Below are 25,901 nucleotides of genomic sequence, written 5' to 3' on the forward strand. Positions count from 1 at the left end.
TGCCCCGTAAAAATGATGGCACTTTTGCGTGTTGTTAGCTGTTTTTGTTCTATGTATGCTTTATGTTCTTGGTTACTGGAAAAAAAATGTTTTTTTTTTTGTAAATATGTGCATCCTAATGTAAAAGTTTTTGAAAGTGTTTAATGACTTTATATTCTTAATTATTCTAATGCCAATGGTTATTTATATTTTTGCTGTATTTTGTACTTTGTTCCCAGTTTCATGCACTTAATTGATAACGTGATGTAACTTTACAGTATATGTATGTTGTGGAGAAAAAAAGACTTTGTAACTATGTACATCTTAATGTAAAATTTGTTGATAGTGTTTAGTTGAATGACTTTATATGATTAATTATAATGCTACATTTGTTAACACTTTAAAACATTTTTAATAAAATGTGTTTGTTGGAACAATTATTAACGATTTTTCATCATTTTACATAATGCCTAAAATATGTTTTTAAATTAATTTGAATTCAGTGGATTTAAAACTAAACATGAATAAACATGAATATATATGTATATCTATTTATATTTTATACACATACATTATTTGCCTATACAGTGCATGGCCCTACATGCCAGATTTCTGGTGCTGATTTATACTGAGTCATAACAATAACAACTATAAAGTGCTAAAAAAAAAAGTAAACTTGTAAAATTCAGAAAGGGTTTGAAAAGAATAACTGATTTCCTATGTATTGTACAATAAATATAAGAATATATATTATAATTATGTAGACACACACTGTTATTAGCCTAAAAGTTCAGAGTTTATTAGTCATACAGTAATATACAGTATACTTGCAGTGAAATGCTTCATGACTGAATACATGAAAAAAAAAATCAATACAAGTAAAAAGAGTATGCAAGACAAAATTGTAAAAAATGAATAGACTGTAAAAATATAAGCTAAAAGAAAGATGTCAAACAATATGAAAAGAGTAGGTATATACAGTGAACAATGATCATAAATATATTTACTATCAGGGATTTATCTCACAGAGATCAATAGAAACACAATAAGGAAAAAATCCATGTGAAACCACATACAGAATGAACAAAACGAACAATTCACATAATAATCTTGGACGAAAATTATTAAATATGAGAGGAATAAAGCTTCAGAATCGTCGCATCCCTGTAAAACATGCCCTCAAAAGGTTATAGTTCACCCGGTAAAACGGCAACAGACAGCAGCTGTCAGGAAAACACAAAACACACGTGGATTAGAGGTTTGACAGACAAACAACCAATCAGCGCCCTCAAACTCTGTCCCTCCCACTGACGTATAAATCGACACATACAGCATCATGAACGTAGACAATTATCCAATCACATCGCGAGGAAGTTGCACTACGGTACGGCGCACCCCCTTGGGGAGGCTTTGTGTCTACGGTAGTGCAAAGTCTACGGTGACTGTAGACAGTTACGGCTCCTGATTGGTAGTCTACGGTCGAATTACGCGATCTGATTGGGAGTCTACGGTCGAGTCTACGGTCACTGTAGACTCTACACCAATCCGATTGCCGATATTTGAATACTACCGCCCTAGACGAGTCCGGACCAATCGCGGGCCGCCGTTCGCTCACCGTCGGCGCTGTTGTGAATCTGGCGCTAGCTTTGACGGACGCAAGTGTGCGGTGAGTCCCTCTGTTAAAAAATAAGATTTATACACATATTTAGTGGGTAAAGTTCATGTTTTTTCAAGTCGATGTTTGATTAATACCATTAATTAGTTAGCTAGCCTTCTAGAGAGCTTTTTGGACGGCGGATTTATCTCTAATTAGCTCCTATGTCTCCGTAGCTTACTCCACGTCGGAGATCTGTTAGCTAGCTAGCTAGCTAACCTAGCAAACTAAGTAAAAACTATATATCTGAATGTTTTTAAGTTATAGTTACCCATCCCGGCTTCAGTTATGTCCGTTTCAGTTCAATATCACGTTAAATGTGTTCAGTTACACGAGGCTAAATGATGCGAGCACTAAATACGTTGGGGGTAATCTCTGTATTTCACTGTGGGTCTGCACTTCGCCTTAAAAATAGTTAAAATTACAATTTCATCTAGTTTTTATATAGCTACAAGCTACGGACACCATAGCGAATGCCATAAAGGTGCAGAAAGGTGTAAAAATGTGTTTTGGGAATGATGGTGCTCCATCCAACATCCTAACCTTACCAAAGCCCATCACTATGCCTCACATTCCTCAGATATGCTTTAGAATATTAACTCTAACAAAAGCAGAGTCATATGCTTGCTTTCAGAAGTTTGGTCCATTGGAGTTACCTTTGTCTATATAATATATAAATGTATATAAAACTGTACTAGCTTTACTTACAACATACCCAACAATAACATGCTGCTTATTCTTAGATACTCCAGTATTAATAATCTAGTGGTGACAGGAAACAAGCTGGTACTTAAATACTAACTATTACACTACTACTGCCACATTTTACGTCTAATAATTTTACTTTTACTTTTACTTTAATTTTCAGCTACAACTGAAGATGGCAATCCCAACGGTCTGCATTATCAACCCAGATGCCCCTGCTCATCGTCGGCAGTCCGTACTGGTGCCAACCAAAGAGGCCCGATACTACAGGGACAAGAAGAAGGTCTTCCTCAAACCCCAACAGGAGCTCCTGCACAAGACCACTGGACCACAGGCTGAGAAGCTCCTTTGAGCAGAGGGGATGCCTGCACTTTCACATTAGCTGTACCAATGCCACCGCTGGTAAAGAAAGCACCTGCCACCTGTACCATCGCCAGACCAGTGCCTGCATCTACTGCAGCTTCTGGAATTGCTGGTCCACCCACATCAGTCCCTCCGACTGTGCCCTCAAAGCCTTCCACTCAGACTCTTAGCGCATCACACAGTACAAGCAGCTCTTCGCTATGGGCGAGAGCTTCGCAGTACAAGCTGAATGAACAGCCTTCAGAAGTAAGAGCCAGACATTCACAAGTAAAAAAAATCTCCCTGTCTGCAACCCAGGGATATATATTCTGCCCCGTAAAAATGATGGCACTTTTGCGTGTTGTTAGCTGTTTTTGTTCTATGTATGCTTTATGTTCTTGGTTACTGGAAAAAAAATGTTTTTTTTTTTGTAAATATGTGCATCCTAATGTAAAAGTTTTTGAAAGTGTTTAATGACTTTATATTCTTAATTATTCTAATGCCAATGGTTATTTATATTTTTGCTGTATTTTGTACTTTGTTCCCAGTTTCATGCACTTAATTGATAACGTGATGTAACTTTACAGTATATGTATGTTGTGGAGAAAAAAAGACTTTGTAACTATGTACATCTTAATGTAAAATTTGTTGATAGTGTTTAGTTGAATGACTTTATATGATTAATTATAATGCTACATTTGTTAACACTTTAAAACATTTTTAATAAAATGTGTTTGTTGGAACAATTATTAACGATTTTTCATCATTTTACATAATGCCTAAAATATGTTTTTAAATTAATTTGAATTCAGTGGATTTAAAACTAAACATGAATAAACATGAATATATATGTATATCTATTTATATTTTATACACATACATTATTTGCCTATACAGTGCATGGCCCTACATGCCAGATTTCTGGTGCTGATTTATACTGAGTCATAACAATAACAACTATAAAGTGCTAAAAAAAAAAGTAAACTTGTAAAATTCAGAAAGGGTTTGAAAAGAATAACTGATTTCCTATGTATTGTACAATAAATATAAGAATATATATTATAATTATGTAGACACACACTGTTATTAGCCTAAAAGTTCAGAGTTTATTAGTCATACAGTAATATACAGTATACTTGCAGTGAAATGCTTCATGACTGAATACATGAAAAAAAAAATCAATACAAGTAAAAAGAGTATGCAAGACAAAATTGTAAAAAATGAATAGACTGTAAAAATATAAGCTAAAAGAAAGATGTCAAACAATATGAAAAGAGTAGGTATATACAGTGAACAATGATCATAAATATATTTACTATCAGGGATTTATCTCACAGAGATCAATAGAAACACAATAAGGAAAAAATCCATGTGAAACCACATACAGAATGAACAAAACGAACAATTCACATAATAATCTTGGACGAAAATTATTAAATATGAGAGGAATAAAGCTTCAGAATCGTCGCATCCCTGTAAAACATGCCCTCAAAAGGTTATAGTTCACCCGGTAAAACGGCAACAGACAGCAGCTGTCAGGAAAACACAAAACACACGTGGATTAGAGGTTTGACAGACAAACAACCAATCAGCGCCCTCAAACTCTGTCCCTCCCACTGACGTATAAATCGACACATACAGCATCATGAACGTAGACAATTATCCAATCACATCGCGAGGAAGTTGCACTACGGTACGGCGCACCCCCATTCGCGGGGAGGGGTCAGCACATCCGGAAGTGCAATGGACGAGCCTCACCCTGGGTGAACCACCTTCTTGATCATGGTATCTCCCCTGCCAGGTAAGTATGAGTTCCAGACCCACTGGGGAGGGGGGCCACCTCTGGCTGTACTCTTCACTGAGACGGTATAGGGTACAGTCACTACCCACTCCAAACACTGAAATAAGACCTTCAGTGCGCACGTGCACACACACCCAAACCTCACCAACAAATGCACTGCTGTCCAAACACTTTCACATGTTTCTCAAAACCACAACACCTCCAGTGTCTACCACAAGCAAAAGCCTTCCCATGATGCACTGCGTCTGGGTGCGCATGTGGAGACTGCCCACTAGAGGGCGCTGTTTCGCCAACGCTCAAACAGCATGAAGGCCCTTTAACGCCATCTAAATACTGATCTATCATTTACAGCATCTTGTCTTACAAACTGAGTGTACTTACAGCAGTAGAATGCAACAGCAGACCAAGCCATCTCCAACAAGGATTTCCTGCAAAAACACAGAAACAAACTAAACAAAAGCCTGCCTGCCTGCCTGCCTGCCTGCCGGTGTTCTGTCGAATTCTCCTACCTTGTCGAACCGTGCTGCCCCAATGTATATTTAACTGTAAAAATACAAAAGAAGCACTATTTTAGGGCATGTACCCAGTGATATTCCAGTAGATGTACGTTATTAGATTTGGATTGCATAATTCATTGTACCATGGCAAAGTTATAGTAAATATAGCTCATTACAAACTGCTTTTGTATTTTATTTATGATAATAAGTGTAATTTTTAGTTTCCATTTACACTTTTGTGCAATGACAGTGCGTCCAGGTTGTTTACTGCACATAAACCCCCCCTAAACCAGATTAATTATACATAAAACAGGAGAAATAATTAAATTGTGTAGGTCGGCGCATGCGCAGTACGTTTGGGAAGCATGTATCGATGGGTAGGAAAATTCGACAGAACACCCCGGCCTGCCGCCAGAACTACTTCGGCAAATTTACTAAGCAGCATTAAATACACATTCTAAACGCTATAGACTACAACACACACAATACCACGCCATTCTCCTACTATTCTTCCTCTAATTCTTATACTGTCTGTAATATTAAAATACAAACTTTCTCCTTACCTCACATTCAAAACCTGGAACCACGAGGATCAAGACCGCCAGCTTCAACCGCAGGTGTCTCTGATTACCCGCAGTGATGTGATGATGTCATATTGGTGCTTACAACGCACATAACAATCAGCATTTATTATTACTAATACACATTATTATACTTTATATATCAATAATAATTATTAATCATACTGCTTTTCATACTTTTTCATGTAAATTATTTACAATTGTTGGATTAAATACTATATATATATATATATTTTATTATTTTTACCTATTATTAATTAATTATTTACTAGTTAATTCAATTATTAATATTATTTAAAAATTTAGTTATTAATTAATTTACTTATACACATTGTTTATAGACACGACAATCAAGAACAAAAGAACAAAAAAAATACAAATACAGTTTTTAAGAACGTAATCACTATATTAATTATTGACAGATTTATTCCATTTTTATGAACGTAACATTACTTTCAATTAATTTAATAAATGTTCACTCTATCTGTCTTTAGGTATTTACAAATATTCATTTTGCTTTACCAGTTGACTGTATAATCTTCTAAAAAGTATTTAAAATGATTTGGAGCAGGTTTTACCAACCAGTATATGATGGTCTTCACTTCAATTTCACAAAGTTTGTGAAATTTCATTGTGTTCAACCACCTGACTGTATAGCGTTTTTGGGAATCAGAAAGGCACTATATGAATAAATTTCCTGCTAACAAATCCATTTTAAAACTAGCTGGTCAACCAGACAAATATATATCATATACTGGTTAAATAGCTCCTTCAATACCTCTTGACTAGCTTGGGGTATGTTTTCTCTTGATCACCAGGTGCATATTTTAGCAGGGTATTCATTAACAAAAATGCTCTCAAAGGCTACATTTGTGTAGTTTACCTCTTGTGAGTGACTGTCAACTGCTACATATGCTTCCATAAACCTGTATTCCTCCATGTACAACCGTACATCATCTTGTATCCATTCTAAAGGTGATAAGGTACTCAAGCATCCTGTCTATTGTACAATTTATCTAATAAACATATTCTAATGCTCTTATCATTGTTAAATACACACATTTGAAGTTTAATTGGAGTGTATTTTTTGCAATATAAAACTTTATTTTTGTGAAAATACATTAAATCATGGAAAAAAAATAATTTAAAGATTAAATCTAAAATCTTACATTACATCTAAAATGTGTCACAATCTGCATTTTTTTTGGCATATACTGTATCACTATACATTGGTTGAATAAGACTTTATCTTACAGGCATGTACATATTTTTATTGTACAATTGGCCTTTTGATTTAATCTCCAGCAAGGAAACCCTGAATCCCTCCCATTATACACACACAGACACACACACACTCACTTGTGTTAACAAACCATAAATGTCACTGATAGTAGAGCAGTAAATATGAACAAGTACCAAAGGGCATCCAGCAGTTACTTCCCTGCTGCTGTGCCTATCATTAGCTGGCACAATAACGACAGCATCACTGGGCTCTATAACTTAGCTCTACTTCTCTGCTTGATTTCATTTATCCTTTGGGAAGAGATTAACATCTACGCTGGTATTCGGTTTAAGGTTACTGTTAAACACTGACTCATTTAAAGCTGACTGAGGACATAAGACAGAAGAACAACAAAACAAACATTTGAGAAGATGTGTTGTACAGGAAAGTGTGCACGGTTAGTGGGACTGATCCTGCTGCCCTCAGCGTTTGTGTGTATGATAGCTAACTTGCTGCTGTTCTTCCCCGATGGCAAGCAGCTGGAGAAGAGTCAGATTTCTACACAGGTTTGGCTCATGGGAGGACTGATTGGTGGTGGACTGTTTGTGAGTAGACCACAAAACTTTCCTTTTCTTTTTGTCTCTACCTCCTCTCTGTCTTTCTGTATCCACTGCTCTAAAACATCTTGTTAACTTCAGCATCAACAAGAGCCATAAAATACACTCTCAAACATAAATTCTCTTGAATGGTTGTTTGATCGAATATATGTGGAAACTTTAATCGGTAAATAATCTATTTATTGAATTGTGGTTTTAAAACATTTTTAGAGATCTAGTTCTCTGTAGATAACTAGAAATTGTGGTTTTGGACCTTTTATTTGCCAGAGTCTGTTCATTTATTTTAGCCTACTGTCATAATTATATTTACTTGTACTGAAAAAAATGTCTTAATGTAATAATGTGTAGCTACCAGACAATGGTGAGTGATTTAGCTCAGTTCCTGTTGCACCAGTCCTGGTGTCTTAACTTAAAACACGTAATTAAACAGACTGCCCTAAATAAACAACAACGCACATGATTATTCTAAAAAAACATACTTCTCGTTGTTTAATAAATTCATTAGTTTTGATTTGGGATATTTACAAACATTACCCAACTACTTTGAGTAGGTGAACATTTGTCGCCACATATACACTTAAGTTTCAGTATCAGTATATAATAATTAAGGTCAGGCTGTTGGCGTTGTAATTTTTTTTATTGCCTTCTGGCCTCATCTATTTAAACTCCGCATCAGTGTGTAGTCATTCCCCCAACACTAACCTAAACTTGTAAAACTTGCAGATCATACAACATAGATTAAGATCATCACTTGTCGATCATATACGCTGACTTGAACAGTAAACTTGTAGCTCATACAGCAGATTATAATTAATATATGTCTATGATTTAGGCTGTAAATCCAGGTTATAGTGTTCTGTTGATTCTGTGTTGGTATTCAAGCTACAGCATTTTTTATTTATCCTTTTAAGTTTCTATGAATATTTGAAATCTATATTTTAGTTAAATGAACTAAAATCAAAAAGAAAACTAATTCCAAATGAATTTAAGTCACCTGACTGTGTATGTGAACACATACATAGTTCTGTGCCTATCACTGCATCATATTTGCCAACAATGGTCTATCATAACTCTACTCACGAGTCCAAGCTGGCCTTGCACTTTGTAGTGAAAAACCCCTGAAACACTGAGACTAAGATTAGATAAGAACAATCAACCAAGCATGCACGCACACACAGACAGAGAGAGTCATACGATCAGCTATTATTAAACACACATCATAACTGATGTTGTAAAAGTCTTTATTATGCCTGTGTTTAATGATAATTTGCTCTCCGTCAGATGCTGTGTCCAAGCTGTTCCGCAATCAGAGCTGGGGGCAAGGGTTGCTGCGGAAAAGGTTGCTGTGGGAACCGCTGCCGTGTGAGTGAACAAACACCAGCAGATAAAATTAAACATTCAGGATGAAAACTCTGGAAAAAGAAAAGAAAAAAAAGTGATCTGGTGTTTAAATTGTGAGATCACCTTTCCACAAATCAATACATTTTGTCAATAAGTAACAGAGTGCACACAAAGCAGGCATCACTGTTTTTTCTTCCTGTTTCATGCAAAAACAGATTTGCTTAGTACTCAAATTTTTTTTAAGTTTATGTAAAGAATCATGTAAATGTATGATGATTATACTAAAGTTATTGATGTATTTGGAACACCCCTGACTGTTAATTACGCTTGGGTTTTTTTCCCTACAGGACTTAAAAATTATTTTAAAAAGATAAACAGGAAGCAGGAACACCAGATGTTTTACAAATATGTACTTGTGTGTGGTTCACTCTTACAACAGCTTTTATAAGTGTGTGTGTGTGTGTGTGTTTATTTACATGCAGATGCTGAACTCTGTGTTTTCCTCTGCGTTTGGACTGATTGGGGCAATATACGGAACCAGCGTTGCATCTGCTGGTCTGGCTATTGGACCTAAATGCCAAATGGCCGATGACAAATGGGGCTACCCGTTTGAGGATCTAGGGTAAAGCACTTTTGAAATACCATATGTTTAAATTTAGCATTCATAAACAAAATGCTTATTATTTAAGCAATAATTAACAAGACAAAATCCTGTAATTTAGAATAATGATTATCTATACACCAAGAACATGTGTTTTTTTATTTACAATATTACAAGAGGTAAAATAATTAAGATATAAATTTCATGCTATCAGCCAGCTCACTGCTAAAACATCATCCGACTATAAAAAACTACAGTCATAAAAGTTCAGTAACGTAGGATAATTTCGCAATCACTGGTTATAACATTAGGCAATATTACAGGTTATATTAATCACATAACTCACACCCTGCCAACGCTGTTAAATATTAAGGATTTACTTTTATGTGAAGCTGAACTTTGTTTCATTATATACTGTATCTGTACATTCCTTAAATGATCAATTCTACTTTAGATGGCACTACTGTCAAATATGTTGTATTTTGATAACGTTTTACTTTAGATTTTTAAATTATAACTAATACATTGCATAGTACTGCATGTGGTTAAATGTCTCTCTAAGGCTAATTTTACATAAGTCATGTTCTAATACTTTTTAAATTTGCTGTTTTATCATAACTCATAATGCTGTAGCCAGTAGATGGCCTCACTTTTTCTGTAACCACTAGATGGCCCTATTGCCACAAAATATACTTTTATTTTCCAATCAGAATCAGTTTTAAGCAGTCTTTCATATGCAGATGTTTTAGCACCCTTTTCCAAATGTACACATTTTGTCATTTCAAATGCTTTTATAAAAAACAAATAATAATAATAATAATAATAATAATAATAATAATAATAATAATAATAATAATAATAATAATAATAATAATTACAAAGAATTATCAGGGTCTGGGCAAAAGTTTGGACAAGATTCAATACTCAGTACAACAACATCTCTGGCTTACCAATGTTTTTAGTCAGTTAAAAATCTCTCTGTGTTTTAGTTGAAATTACACCCTACTGTATTTGTATAAAATATTTTATACAAAAAGTTTAGGTTAGTGGACCATTGATGGCCATTCCAAAAGCTTAGTCATGGCCTCCACACTTAGTGTATTGAGGATTTTAAGGTATATTTTGGATAATTACATTATTGTAGAAGCCATCCTCTTTTCAGCTATAGACTTTTAACAAATGGCTTGACATATGCATCCATCAAAAAAATTAGAAAACTATTCTTCTCTTGACTTGCAAAATAATGACAATCACACTGCCAGCAACACATCCTGAAAGCAGATATTTTTATTAGTTTTTTATTTTAAACTTCAGTCCACAGCACTCGTGTAAAACAAGGCATTTCTCTATCATTCTTCACACTAAGCTTTGTAACAAGGGTTATTGTCATTTTCACATCTTTCAACAACTGAGTTTTGAGCAGAGTCTGTGGTTGCTGTTTTTTATTAGAAAAACATTTATGAAGTTTGGCAATTTAATTCCAATTACAGTTCCTAATTCCAACTATTGATGTGCCTCATGCCTGATTAGGTCAGAACCTTGTCAAAAACAGCCATTGAAAAGCTTAGGGTGCCCAAACTTTCGATGATTTTTGTTTATTTCTGTTTTTCTTTATGTTATAAAAATTGTGTAATTTGGCCAATGCTGCCCAAACTTTTGCATATACTGTATATATCTAGCTTAGCTTTGTATTCAGGTTGTATTTGAGAAACAGTAGTCGGGCCCTGCCTACTGAATTGAAAAAAAAAAAACAGTAGTACTAGAGCCATTGAGGCAGAGTAAGATTTGTAATTTAATGTGATTTAGAACACTTAGGGATGGTTTATGAAATACAAATGTCAATATAAAATATATATCAAACAGGCTTCCAATGCAATGGAAATAAAATAAGCTCTTAAATATCCTAGTTGATTAGATTTATTTGCTATATAGATTTTATAGTAGAATATTAGAGTTTTCTTTTCTGTGCATTACAGACAGAAAACAGCAATCTTACAATTTTTCCATCACTGGAGATAATTTAGGTCTGAGGGGATTATTTAAAACCGTCTTTTAATTTCTAAATGAAAAACAAAGTAGGGCTCTTTCTAATTGTTCTCTCTCTCTCTTGTTTGCTATACAGGACAGGTAACAGCAGTTACTTGGTGAATAAATCAGTGTGGTCTCTCTGCGTGTACCCGGAGAATATAGTCCTTTGGCACATTGTTCTCTTCTCCATAATCTTGGGGCTGGGCATGGTGCAGGTGGTGCTCCTTGCTATCCAGGTCATCAATGGCTGCATGGGCTGCATCTGTGGGGACTGCAGAAGCAGCAAGGGGGTAAATATTACAATAGGGTTATGAATGACACGACTAAAATACAGATAATTTTGCACAGTAATCCAGTATTACCTTATAACTGAGCACTTCTAATGTATTTTACATGGCTTCATAGATTAAGAAATATAAGCCTGAATAAAGCACATTTTGATAGTTTGATAGTTTTGATCTGATGGTGCATTAATGGTATGGTATTCGTAATACTTCTATCAGCAGTAAATTTAATTTGCTTATCTTCTTACCTATCCCATGTCTTAGGCTATATTGTTTATTGTATCAAGTATATTATTAAGTTATTGTGCCCACTCATGAACTATGGATGTAAAATTGCATTAATAGTGATAATAAGATACTAAAGGACTATGTTTTTTTCTCAGGGATAAGAAATACATCCAAACAAAAGTCTGATCAATAACCAGCAGCATGATTTCACTTGTGTAAATACTATATACTACGGTTATAAAATACTCTATACTCTAAAATAATTACCAAAATTGTTTTCTACTTTTCTTGTTTTGCAGGAAGACGGAGGATTGTGAGCTGATGATACCATCAAACTTCTTTATTAATCCATGTATGCACATTTTATTTATGCTGTATGCACGTAAACTTTCACATACAGACAGAAGGCAACACTGTCTTGTTAATATACTTGATTTGCTAAACGGATGCTGGTATTACTAGTAAGGCCACAAAATATGAGGTCTCTATATCTAACACAAAATGTAAGTTTGTAAAATGATTTTACAAATGATATCTGTACTTTGCCTTTGATTCAGCCAGAAGTCTATTTTTGTAGTTCATTTACTGACTAGTTGTCTGAATTCACCTTAACAATGTAGAAATCAGTGTTTTTTTTCTGCACCCTCTAAACAATAAAAGGTGATACAAAAGGAATTTTACAGTAATTCAATAGAAGAACAACAGTTATTTCTATTTTATTTTATTTCTGTTCTATATTGTTAGTATGCGATTGCATTTTCAAAATGACAATTTGAAATAAGAAGGAACAACTTCTTTACAAGTTCAATGGAACATTTTTTATCACAAATTTATTTATGTGAATAGCAGCTGATAATACATAAATTAGGTGAGAAATGTTTTTTTTCATGATAGTGATGATATGTTGTTTAGATCTGACAGAACATAAAACAAACAATTTATTTTTTCTGACAGAATGATTACATAACAACTTAATGTCCAAAACACCTTCATGTAATTAGCTATTTATACTGCTGTTATCATTCATTATTAAACTGGATAACATCAAAAGGGCTTATGAATTATTAACTAGATATGTGTAATACCTAAATTTATCTAAATATAAAAAAACATCAGAAGAAGTTTTATTACAATGGTGAATGATGGAATCGCTACTGCAGCTGTTATTATAGGTTATATTAGTAAATGATTAAACTACAGATTATATTTTGTGATTAATCAACTGATTACAATCAGTAATCAAGTAAAATGTTTTGCCAAAAGGTCAGAGGACAAAAGCTGAACACGCAAATATCATGCAGAGCAAACAAATATCATGCAGAGATTTTCAAAGATTTTATAATACAAAGAAACCAAAAAAAGGTTGGACCCAGAAGGTACATGTGTGGGACTTATATGGGTAAAAATGGACAAGGTGAGTTCCAGATGGGCTCTGAGTGGATCTGAATTTGTTTTATTACTGAACCCTGAAAGTTGTGTTTCCCAAATGGGCTGTTACGACCCCTGGTCATATTGGTTTTTCTTTGTATGCCCTCTGTGCTGTTTGTGTTTGGTTTTTGGTTGTAGAACCATGATTGGCCACCGGGGGCGCACTCTATAAAAGGGCAGGGGGAAACCTGACTTGGAAGAGACGTTCAGGGCTCCTCCCCTTTCCTGACCTGGAACAACTTCCTGCTCAGACCAACCCAGCACCTCCATTTTGCATTCTGTGTGTTGCTTTAGTTTTTGCTTCAATATACATTAGTCTTTGGGTAAAGTAGGGGGGTGGCTGTCATTTTGTTTTGCTACCTTTTTCTCCTGTTTTGGTGACAGGGAGTCAGGGTAGTTTGTGTATTTAGTTTTCTTTATTTTGCAGTTATTTGTCTTTGTTTGTTCGTTGGTTTTATTTGTTATTTTGGCCTATGCTCACTCCTGAAGTCATATTCCCCTAATTTTATCAATAAATTTGATTTAATTCATTTTCAGTGTCTGGTGTTTGGTCTGTGTCATGGCTGGACAGGACTCAGACACGCGCTGATGCAGATAAAACGTGACTTTATTAAATAAAGTAGCAGACAAAGGGATAGTCAGACAGAAATATATCAACAGGGGCGAACAACAGCAGAAGGGATACAACATACCAGAGTAGAAACAGTCCAGAGGTCAAACACAGGCAGGCAATATCAAAGGGCAGGCAAAAATCAGAGTCGGTGAACAAAGCAAGGTCAAAAAACAAGAGATACAAAAATAGGCAAAAGAAACGCGTTGTATGAGGAAAAATACCATCAATACTCGGCGGAGCACAGGTGCAAAATGAGCCCCTTTTATAGGCCATGAGGCCTAGTATTCTGGGGACCGACTTCCTGGTAGAAGCATGTGATGTGTCATGTGATCATGAGTCAGTGTAGTTTCAGTGTGAGGTGCATCCTGGGCAATGGAGTCCGGAGGCTGCAGATTGCAGGTAGAGCTGAGTGTGGGAGAGACAGAAGCGCCTACAGCGCCAGGTGTGACAGTTCCCCCCCCCGAGGAGACCGGAGCGGGACGGGAGCGAGGGCGTCCACGGCGACGCCCACCCGACGGACAGGGAGTACCAGCGGGAGCAGCAGAGGTGCCGGGCAGGCGTGGGCTGAGAGAACGAGAACCCCTGCACACTGGAGCAGAGCCAGACAAAGATCGCCGGGGGCGACCTCGGGGCCTGGGAGCTGGCTTACCAGGATGGCGAGCGTGAAAGTTTGCCAGGAGAACCGGGTCCAGCACATCCTTGGCAGCCACCCAGCTACGTTCCTCAGGGCCGAAGCCCTCCCAATCGATAAGATACTGCAGCACCCCACCACGCCTGCGAGAGTCCAGCACCTCACGGATCGCGTAGGTAGTAGAATCCTCCCCCTCCACTGCCGTGGGCGGTACATCAGCCGGAGCCCCCTCCGCGAGCGGTCCAGGAACCAGTGGCTTGAGAAGAGAAACATGAAAGGCGTTATTAACCTTATATTGAGCAGGAAGCTCCAACTTGTAGGTCACTTCATTAACCTGCGACAACACCCGAAAGGGACCAATAAACCTGGGTAGGAGCTTCCTGCAGCTCCCCTCAAACCTGAAGTCCCTGGTGGACAGCCACACCCGGTCCCCTAGTTGATAACGAGGGGTGTCTCCCCGGCGTCTGTCAGCCTGCTCCTTGTATCGGTTTAGTGCCGCTGAAACCTGCTGGTGGGTCTCTTCCCACACCTGCTCACTGCGAGTCATCCACTCATCTACAGCCGGGACGTCTGTGGACACCGCTGTCCACGGAGCCAGAGGGGGTTGGAAGCCCAGGATGCACTGAAAAGGAGTGAGACCAGATGTGGTGTTAGTAAGAGAATTCTGGGCAATTTCTGCCCAGATGAGATATTGGGACCAGTCTGAAGGATGAGCATGACAATATAATCTTAGAAATTTGCCAAGTTCCTGGTTTACACGCTCACACTGTCCATTGGAAGTCGGATGGAAGCCAGAGGTTAAGCTCACATTAACACCGAGGTGCTCGAAAAAAGCCCTCCATACTCTGGATGTGAACTGGGGACCTCTATCAGATAGGATGTCTTCAGGTATACCATAGTGTCTGAATATGTGGGAGTAAATAGCCTGTGCTGTCTGAAAAGCAGTAGGTAGAGAGATTAACGGTATAAACTTAACACCTCTAGAAAATCTATCAACAACAGTGAGGATAGTGGTGAAACCGTCTGAAGGAGGCAAATCAGTGACAAAATCTACCGCAATATGTGACCACGGACGTTCAGGTACTGGTAAGGGCATGAGTTTGCCCGCAGGCAGAGACTTAGGTGGTTTACACTGAGCGCATACTGAACAGGAAGAAACTACAGAGTGAATATCAGCCCTCATACTTTCCCACCAATAGCGTGCAGATAGGAGCTGCAAGGTGCGAGTTTCACCAGGATGCCCTGACGACAAGGCGGAATGTGCCCACATGATTAGTTGGTCTCTGAAACGTAACGGGACATACGTTTTATCAGAGGGGCAATCCGCTGGAGGTGGATGACCTGTATTGACTTCAGCTATCTGGTCATCCAACTCCCAGCGGATTACAGCCACAGTGACAGACGGTGGAAGGATGCGTTTAGACCCATCATTACCAGCGACGTTCTCGGAGGTACTAAAAACACGAGACAAAGCGTCAGCTTTAGTGTTGCGATCACCTGGTCTGAAAGAAATTGAAAAATCAAATCGTGAGAAGAAAAGTGACCAGCGAGCCTGACGGGAATTTAGTCTTTTAGCTGTCTTGAGATACTCAAGATTCTTGTGATCGGTGTACACGATAAATGGATGAACTGCCCCCTCCAACCAGTGACGCCACTCCTCAAGTGCCATCTTAACGGCCAACAGCTCCCTATCCCCAATGCCATAGTTACACTCAGCAGAAGATAGTTTGCGTGAAAAGAAAGCTATGGGAAACAACTTGGGAGGAGAACCACTGCGCTGTGACAGCACAGCCCCTACACCTGATTCAGATGCGTCTACTTCAACTACAAAGGGCAGTTCAGGGTTAGGATGTTTCAGGATGGGAGCGGAGCTAAAGGCAGTCTTTAGAGAGTCGAAAGCTTGTTGGGCAGACGGGGACCACGTGAGGGTTTTAGCAGCGTGCTTAGTCAATGCAGTTAACGGGGAAGCTATGGTACTGAAGTTGCGGATGAATCGCCTGTAAAAATTCGCAAAGCCCAAAAACCGTTGGAGGTCTTTAATAGTTTGTGGTACGGGCCAACTTGTGACTGCACTAACTTTTTCGTCATTCATGGTGACGCCCGTGGAACTGATAATGTAGCCGAGAAATGCAATTCTCTGTTTATGGAACTCGCATTTCTCAGCTTTAGCAAACAATCGGTGTTCTAAAAGACGTTGGAGGACCAAGCGAACATGTTGGATGTGAGTAGGCATGTCAGGTGAGTATATTAGGATATCGTCTATAAAAATAATTACAAACTTGTCTAGCATGTCCCGAAAAATGTCGTTCATGAATGATTGGAACACTGCTGGGGTGTTAGCGAGGCCATAGCTCATTACCAAATACTCGTAGTGCCCTCTAGTAGTAGAGAATGCTGTTTTCCACTCATCCCCCTCCCTTATGCGGATTAGGTTGTAAGCACTACGCAGATCAAGTTTTGAGAAATAGGACGCGCCCCGAAGTTGCTCAAGAGCGACCGGAATGAGAGGGAGCGGGTAGGCAAACTTTTTGGTAATGTCGTTCAACCCCCGGTAATCTATACATGGTCTCAACCCACCGTCTTTCTTCTTAACAAAAAAGAACCCAGAACCTACTGGTGACTTAGATGGCCTAATGAAACCCTGAGCGAGCGCTTCACTTACATACTCCTCCATAGCTTTCTCTTCGTCACGAGTAAGTGGGTACACTCTGGCTTTAGGTAGTGTGGCACCCTCTACTAGATCTATAGCACAGTCAGAAGGACGGTGCGGAGGCAGCTTAGTGGCATTAGTTTTACTAAATACCTCAGAGAAATCAGAATATTCTACAGGGATGTTAGCACAAGGGACAGAATCAGGACTCTCCACAGAGGTGGAGTGTATGGCCAATTGATCTAGGGCGAGACAGTTATTGAAGCAATGGGAGGACCAGGCTACAATCTCTCCCTGACTCCAGGAGATGACAGGATCGTGTGATTTCAACCAGGGAAGTCCAAGGATGAGAGGATGCTCAGTGCGGGGTAGCACAAACAGGGGCAGTTCTTCAGAATGGAGTGCGCTGGCCTGGAGTGTGAGAGGTAGTGTCTGATGACAGATGGGCTTGGATCTGATGGAGTGTCCGTCAACAGCGTGGATAGAGATGGGGCGTTGGAGAGCTCGGATTGGAATGTTGTGTTCTTTAACCAGGTCAGCGCTGATGAAGTTCCCCTCGGAGCCAGAGTCTATTAGGGCTAGAGCAGAAAAGACAACAGATTGGCAAGCAATACTGACAGATAAAGAGAAGCTTTTAGGAGTTAACGCTAGGGAATGATTACGTACCACATTAGCGCGTGGAAGAGTATCCACGCACTTTCCCCGGGTTGACGCCTTGTAAGAAGATGGACGGAGACCACACTCAGCTTTAACATGACCGGAGCCACCACAGTACAGGCATAAGTGGAGTTGGATCCGACGCTGACGCTCCGCCGTAGTAAGCCTGGTTCTCTGGACCTGCATGGGTTCTGGATCAGGGAGGACTGGAACACTAGGAGTATGAAGACTTGGAGTAGCAGGGCCAGTGGTGCAAGCTGGGGCAGGACAGGGAGCTCCTTGCAGACGACGAGACAACAGCTGGTCTATCCGGATGGCCAGGGAGATGAGCTGGTCTAGAGAGAGTGATTCATCTCTGCAGGAAAGTTCTTTTTGAATAATAGGGTTTAGTCCATTAAAAAAAACACACTGTAAAGCAGGGTTGTTCCAGCCACTACCAGCCGCCAGAGTACGAAACTCTAATGCATAGGCGGCTACCGACCTGTTGCCCTGTGTGGTGGTTAATAGCTGTTCACCACTAGCATGTCCATACAACGAGTGGTCAAAAACTCCACGAAAAGTTGCCAAAAAATCACTATAACTAATGTTAGCTATCTGATCAGTTGTTGCGGCCGAGTATTCTGTCATGGCTGGACAGGACTCAGACACGCGCTGATGCAGATAAAACGTGACTTTATTAAATAAAGTAGCAGACAAAGGGATAGTCAGACAGAAATATATCAACAGGGGCGAACAACAGCAGAAGGGATACAACATACCAGAGTAGAAACAGTCCAGAGGTCAAACACAGGCAGGCAATATCAAAGGGCAGGCAAAAATCAGAGTCGGTGAACAAAGCAAGGTCAAAAAACAAGAGATACAAAAATAGGCAAAAGAAACGCGTTGTATGAGGAAAAATACCATCAATACTCGGCGGAGCACAGGTGCAAAATGAGCCCCTTTTATAGGCCATGAGGCCTAGTATTCTGGGGACCGACTTCCTGGTAGAAGCATGTGATGTGTCATGTGATCATGAGTCAGTGTAGTTTCAGTGTGAGGTGCATCCTGGGCAATGGAGTCCGGAGGCTGCAGATTGCAGGTAGAGCTGAGTGTGGGAGAGACAGAAGCGCCTACAGCGCCAGGTGTGACAGTCTGGCAGAGGGTCTGGGAAGAGACCTAGACCGGGTCATAACAGGGCCCTATCATTAAAGAACAGTCTTAAACGGCTTCTATCTGTTAGATTGCCAAGGCCTCTTTTCCAGTTCCAGTGATTATGACTGTTCTTTCTCTGTATCATATAATTATTGTTTAATGACTCTTACTGGATTGACCAACACAGCACAACTCTAACATTAATCTAAAGTAGGTTTAAAGGAAAATGTTTAGGGATCATCTTCCCAGGGAAATTATTTGATTAATGAGGGGCACAGTAATGGAACAATGATGTTACAAATAAACACTGACATTTTAACACATTTTTTTGTTATTGATTTTATCATATCATATTGTATATCTACATAATTATATCAATATATGAGTTTTTAGTCCTACTTCCCAGACCTACTTAAATATATTCAATAAACGTGTTCCCCAGCTGTGTTCACTTTCATGATTCAACACTTCTGAAACTGCTCTCATTTTGGTTTCTGCAAACTGATACTATGGGAATTCTTTAACCACACCAGACATGCTGTCAGTCCCTGAATTCAACACTGTCACTAAGCTTATGCACCAGCCATGTGCTTGTTGATTACTGGAATACCTTCTTCACTGTTTCTGCTGCACACCAGTATGAACTGGACTCTGGTTGAAAGGAAGGCCAAAGACCAGGCACCCTTGTGGTGAACGTGACATCTGCAGCTGTACAAACAGCCTGGAAAGCACTCCTAATGTGAGGTGTTTGTGGAAAACAGCATTTTACACTGATTCGGAAGCAGTCAGCTGCAGTTGTTCATGTTTTTCATCCTAATTTCTATTTACTGCTTCTACAGAGTATGGTCAATTATAGTTTTTAATGACCGTAACTTCCCTGTACTTACAAAAGAGCAAAAAACATCTTGACTCACTTTCGAACCTGTTCATTGGGCTCTATTGAGTTGAGCTGAATTTGTAGTTAACACGTTTCCTCTCTTTGTAACCAACAACGTACAGGGAAATAGATCAAAATAATTGCAAGTTTTATTTATCTATACATGCTACAGTTAACTCCAATAGAGATATTGTAGAAAAACACAGAGTATTCCTTTAAGATATGAGACAGTGACACTATTCTTAGATCAGCACAAAAAGGCACACTACGCAGAAGCTGTAATTGTAAGGTATCTCTCAATGCTGTGCCTGAATCAGTAAGATGTTTTGACACTGAATGCCTTAAGTCATCATAGCAGGAGAAACCCTGATCCTAGGTCAGTGACTCTGTCACTCTGAAGATGGCTTTGCAGACCATGAGCTCAGGCTAAGCACGTAATCTTTGTTGTCACAGAACCAGTGCACTGTAATTGTTACCTAACCTGAAGATAAACACTTTATCTGCGCCTGGCCGTGCCCAGCCCTAAAGAACTGTGCCAACTCTGGCTGAAGTAGCCTCACCGACTGATAAACGCAAACATACCCTGCATGTTTTGGCCATATGTGGAGAGGAGCACTGCTAGTAGAGATGCACCTTTATGGAAGTTGTGGGGTAGGACTGATATCTATGTGCATACACTATGTGTCCAAATGTTTGTGAACACCCCCGTTAATGAATGAGTTGTGCTATGAGCTATGTTAAGTAGGACCCATTATTGATATAGATGTACTTATATATACAGCTTCCATTGCATACATTCATCTGCAAACATATGCATAGTTATACAGCTTGTCAAGTCCCTGTAGAATAGTACTGTCAATAGTAAAGGACTCTCTGAACACAGAAATAAACCTAATGATATAATGCTTATTATTACCAGGCATTGGCAAGAACGTCATAAAACACCCCCAGCATTTAGCTATAGTGTAATGATGGAGCTCCGGCCAATACTTTTGGGAGGAGTTGGAAAGTGGGGAATACAGTGGGGTAGTGATCATCTAGTCAAATCCTTGCCACAATGTTCTAAAATCTAGTAGAAAGCCTTTCCTAGACATTACAGACAGTTATTTTAACAAAAGCAAGATCAAGCCCTTATTTTTTTTTAATACCCAAAAATTGGCACATGTGATAAATCAAATCAGTTCTAGACAGTGGTCAGTAATCAATTTAGAGCATATTATGCTCCCTATTTAAACTAATTTAAATTAGTACATTTTTGCAATAGTAAGGAAAATGGTTCTTTGACCAATAGTGAAACTCCTCATGGTGCTATACAGTAGAACTAATTTTTAATTGGTCTTATCCACAACCATTTAGGCTTTTCAATAATCCAAAGAAGCTTTTACTAATCACAATACTTCTCAATACTTCTTTGATGCCATTTGTCTATATAGCACCTTCGCCCTTTACTGAAACCCCCTTAAAGTAAAAGTTTCTTAAAAGAGTAAAATCATAAAAAAGCACCTATTCAGTAACGACACATTTCTCCAGTGCTGAATTGTTAGTTTGATAGGACCAACCCCTCAAACATCAACAGCAGTTCTTAAGTGTACATGATATATTTTTATTTGATATTTTAGATAATGTGAACATTACATTCATAGCGTACAGTTTGCTTACACTGATCATGAACATAAATGTCATGGCAATAGTCATCTGAAAGGTTTAAAATATCTTTTAACATACGATGGCCAAGATCTCTTAACTTCCTGTTCGTGATCATGATAGCTTCTCTGTGTTGCACAACACCTACTGGATTGACCAACACACAGTACAATTATAACATTAATCCAAAGAAAGTGTAAAGAAAAAGAGCAATTTTGAGCTTCCTTGGATGTATAACTATAGAATATTCCTTTAATTTATTTTCTTCACATTTCTGTGATTATTTTTCCTTGCAAACAAAAGGAGCGAAAGTGAAAACAAGGGAAGAAAGCAAGTGACGACAAGAGACAGAACGTTTTGCCTCTTGTCATGCGGATCACACACACTCACACCCCAGCAGGGCGAGGGGAACGTGAAGGGTGGAAGGCTGAGCAGACAAAAGAGCCAAAGGGGTGAGCTAAAAAAAAGCATCTGAAAAAAGACAGAAGTGTTTGGTTAGTTCGGGCAAAAGCACAGAGCGGCAGCAGTGACAGTTGGTGTGTACTCAAACGCACTAATTCAGTCTGACCACTCTGCCAATTACACAGCCTTTCAGGCCTCAGCCAGCCCCTCAGCAAGCCCACAGAGAGCACAGACGCAAAACATACACAAACCCACTCTATGCTCTAGTCCGGAACAGAACAGAACAGAACAGAACAGAACAGAACAGAACCAGAGCAGACTGGTTAGAAACACAAGTGAAATACGGTCACCGGCAGTGTCCCGTGCTGCTGTACGTTACTGGTTGTACTCCACAGTGATCTGAACACAGCACGGCACGTAGAACTGCATCTCCAAACCCAAACAAAACAAAACACGCTGATATTTAGAGCGCTTTTAAACACACTCCTCGCATATTTGTACACATGGATATAAAGGGTCTGTCATGTTTGGATTGGTGCGTGAATAAACCTTCCTCACGGTAAACACATTTCTCTGAGTGTGACTTAATACCTCAGAAGAGACATCACATCACTGGTGCTAGCTGAGCTTCAGCAAGATAGGAATTTAACACGGACGCGCAAAAAGAACTGCACGCAAGCTCATCCTCAAACCCATAAAAGCCAATTTAGCATTTCCCTTGTTAATTTAATATAATTCAAATCATTTTTGAATGCTCCGTTTTCTTACATTAAAATCACTTAACAAATTTGTATTGGTGAGTATAACTTGAGTCAGTTGGGTTGCTGCAATAAAATACAGTTGGGTTCTCAGATTTGTATGTTTGGACAGAAGTGCAGAAGTGTATGTGCCAATGTTACATGTTATAGCACGAACCTTGAGTGTATTATTGTGATTATACCACAGTTCCATTATCGCTGTTTATTGAAAGATTTTTAGTTAAAGAGGAGGAGATATTACGATCTGTTTGGTTATAAATACTTTGTGTTAAAACAGTTCCATTGCTGCTGTTTGTAGTTGTGCTGTTTGGCTGGTAAGCGCTGCATCGTTGCTAGGTTACCTGTATGTGGCGGAGGAATACATGGAGAACTTCGGTAACAGTTGAAGTTACACTTATATAGCAGCTTTCTAGAAACTCAAGGACGCTTTACAATTTACACACAACCGTTCATACTCAGCACCCATTCACACACCGGTAAGAAGCGGCAGCCAATGGCGAACAGCATATTCGCAACCGGAAACGACCGTCCACCTGGAGCACTGCATCTACACTGGCACTACAGCATTTACCAAGGACAGAGTGACAATCCAAATCTAGGCACATTCATAAATACATTTTATACACACAATCCTAAACAATACACATACCTATACATTCAAATCAATTTAGAGTTTTACATTTTTCTGGGCAATTTAGAATATCCAATTTACCTGATCTGAGTCCCAAGGAAACACAGTAGACACATGGAAACTCCACCCAGATAGGGACATGAACCCAAGACCCCAGTGTTGGGAGGCGAATGGTACAGTTCATTACTGGCTGATAATGGCACTCGTAGAACGCCTTTCGGCCAATCACAGGGCCTGACTTTTGCATTATGTTTAGTCATTAAGCTGGAATTTTCAGTAAATAGAGTTGAGTATTAGAAGTCCAAAAGCTATATTTATGATTATTCTTTTGTCATCAATCAACACAATTAAATAAAGGAAAAGAAAAAAACATTTTGTTAAGTAAATGGTGGTTCTTAGTTAACACATATCTTTTAATTAAATCCAAGCTAAACCAACTGCAGTCATGTTAGTTTTACACAATGCAGTCATGTTGGTTTTATATGATATAGCAGTGTTGGTTTGCAAAAGCAGGTTGATTTATTGATATCTAACAAGTGGATGCTGTTGACATAAACGGATACTTTTTTAAAGGTATTGGAAAAATATATATTACAATATGTTATCAGTAAAACTGTAAATAGAACATATTGTACAATATTTAATATTATTGCAGTTTTTATTAACCAGTCAGAACAAGAGTGAATGAGGGAGCAGGGGAAAGAAATGTCTGAGAGTGAATGGGAAAGGAGGAACAAAAGCGGCGGAAGCAGGGTGGTGGGGTGGGGGGTGAGTACAAGAAAAGGAAGGGAGGGGGCAATTTGGGGTAACAGAGCTGGAAAACTGGAATGAGGCGACTTGAGCTGGACCATGCCAGTAATAACACTGTTCCTAACATGTTCCTCAGCTCAGCACAACCTGAGTACAAACACAGCTATAGGCTCAGCTATAAGCTCTGGTATGCTTTAGGGGGTAAACACTTGCTATAATGCTAAGCTAATTGCAGTAGCACACATACCTCACATTTTTGACCATTTTTTACCAGTCAGCTGAGAACCAGATAACTGTTTTTGAAGCCTAAACAAGCATTCTGGGCCTCATGGTCAGACGGTCAGAAGTCCTATGTGGGTTCATAAATGTTTTAGAGCACTTGAAATAAGTTTGGAGTAAACATTATGCAGAGATAATATTGCAGTGCTTAACAGGTATGAATTTCCAATTAATAGCGTTGTACACTGTATTGTTATAATGTAAGTGTAATGCACTCTTAAAAATAAAACCGTGCTACTATGGGGTTTGTACGTGATTTCATAATATATTTTTTTTTTGTTTGTTTCATTTGAAATGTGTCAGAAAAATATTTTTTATGTTTAACCCATTAACAGGCCAGGATTTTTGTCAATTGTCTGCCTGACATTACACCACTAAATCTTGAGGATTTCTTTTCAAGCATTACATAAAAACTTTCCTGTTTGATAAGGAACATTACTGAAAAGCACAATTGTAATTATAATAGAAAATATAAAAAAAATATTTAAGTAAATCTGCTAATCATAAAATTGTCTCTTTCCTAAACTTAATTTTAAAATTATATTTTCCTCAATACAAATCAATCAGGTAATGTCTTCTAAACCTTTAGTTTTATTATGTTTGTCAAGATTTTACATCCATTTTTAAACATGCAGAATTTCGGGTTGATTCCTGATACCGATCTGGAATTGTTAATTGGAGTAGAGAGTAAACTGGCAGCTTCTCCACGTGTCCTGTAGGAGATTTCAAAGCCCTCAAATTTTCAGAATGTAAAAAAAAAAGTTATTTTACTGCAGAAAAAATAATTTTGTATCACCTACACCTGTAGCCTGTATACAGGAAAAAGCATTTTAAGGGGTTAAAGAAGTTTATGTAAACGGTTCATCAAAAACCATGAAATTACTTTTTTTTTTTTACAAAAACAAAAATTGTTCTGGCATTCCTCCAAAAAACGCCACATTTTTAATAATGCACATATTTTAAATCCAAAAATGCCTCTATATGGAACTAAAGTCCTAAAATCCTCAGCCTGAAGAGAATAGTTTGTAGCCAGATGGTTTTGCTTCTCTATAAGCAAGAAGAAAACGAGTTTGATTGATTTTTCAATACAGAAATGAAATGTATTTATCATTTCTTTGGTAATTAGATTACAGATGATTACAGTCTGAGTGTAATGAACCTAGAAGAACTCAATCTCTGCAGGAGATCATTTTCCACATGACTGTGTATAATTTCCTGATTGTGGCTCCTTCCGTCTGGCAGCACTACAGTTTATGTTTATGGAGTTGCTATTCTTATCCTTTGCTATCTGACTCCCACTGCAGCCATTTCTAAATAACAGGAGGGCCAAAGATTCACCAGGGATGAGATATTGGGTAGCCATTGATTGGTCCGTTATGGAAAGTGAATTAAGCTACTGTGACAGCTGACCAATAGGTAGGTGTACATGGATCAGGAAGAGGTGTGTTTCATTATAGAGCCACGTGCGTCATGCACTGAAGGTGACTGTCACAGATCATATTTTTAATTGTGTTCTATGTGTCTCCTAAAGGGCATGGAGATGAATCTCTATGGCAAGGATTTAGGACAG

The 25,901-nt window shown here is 38.5% G+C and overlaps 1 protein-coding gene, 1 long non-coding RNA gene and 1 pseudogene across 2 annotated transcripts; 1 reads left to right on the forward strand and 2 right to left on the reverse strand.

Annotated features, from left to right (window-relative positions):
• Nucleotides 1-3,750: 3,750 nt before the first annotated feature.
• On the reverse strand, nt 3,751-5,620 carry LOC111194391 (uncharacterized). The gene is made up of 3 exons (XR_007440210.1): nt 5,542-5,620; nt 4,863-4,909; nt 3,751-4,212 (listed from the first exon to the last, which is right to left on the reverse strand). It is a non-coding gene; the product is annotated as an uncharacterized LOC111194391 (long non-coding RNA).
• On the reverse strand, nt 4,373-4,489 carry LOC125804078 (U1 spliceosomal RNA; annotated as a pseudogene).
• A 1,372-nt stretch (nt 5,621-6,992) lies between the features above and the next one.
• tm4sf5 (transmembrane 4 L six family member 5) lies at nt 6,993-13,838 on the forward strand. Its single transcript, XM_022678470.2, has 5 exons — nt 6,993-7,386; nt 8,680-8,760; nt 9,222-9,361; nt 11,463-11,658; nt 12,180-13,838. The coding sequence occupies exons 1-5, from the start codon at nt 7,213-7,215 to the stop codon at nt 12,195-12,197; spliced, it is 609 nt and encodes a 202-aa protein (XP_022534191.1). The 5' UTR covers nt 6,993-7,212; the 3' UTR covers nt 12,198-13,838.
• Nucleotides 13,839-25,901: the final 12,063 nt, after the last annotated feature.

The sequence above is a fragment of the Astyanax mexicanus genome, chromosome 8 (genome assembly GCF_023375975.1).
Source record: "Astyanax mexicanus isolate ESR-SI-001 chromosome 8, AstMex3_surface, whole genome shotgun sequence".
Lineage (NCBI taxonomy): Eukaryota > Metazoa > Chordata > Actinopteri > Characiformes > Acestrorhamphidae > Astyanax > Astyanax mexicanus.

What these genes read in the sequence shown, in the direction of transcription:
- tm4sf5 (XM_022678470.2), top strand. Translation starts at nt 7,213, where the DNA reads ATGTGTTGTACAGGAAAGTGTGCACGGTTAGTGGGACTGATCCTGCTG. An exon ending in TGATTGGTGGTGGACTGTTT is followed by an intron (nt 7,387 to 8,679) that starts GTGAGTAGACCA and finishes GCTCTCCGTCAG; the next exon opens with ATGCTGTGTCCAAGCTGTTC. An exon ending in TACCCGTTTGAGGATCTAGG is followed by an intron (nt 9,362 to 11,462) that starts GTAAAGCACTTT and finishes TTTGCTATACAG; the next exon opens with GACAGGTAACAGCAGTTACT.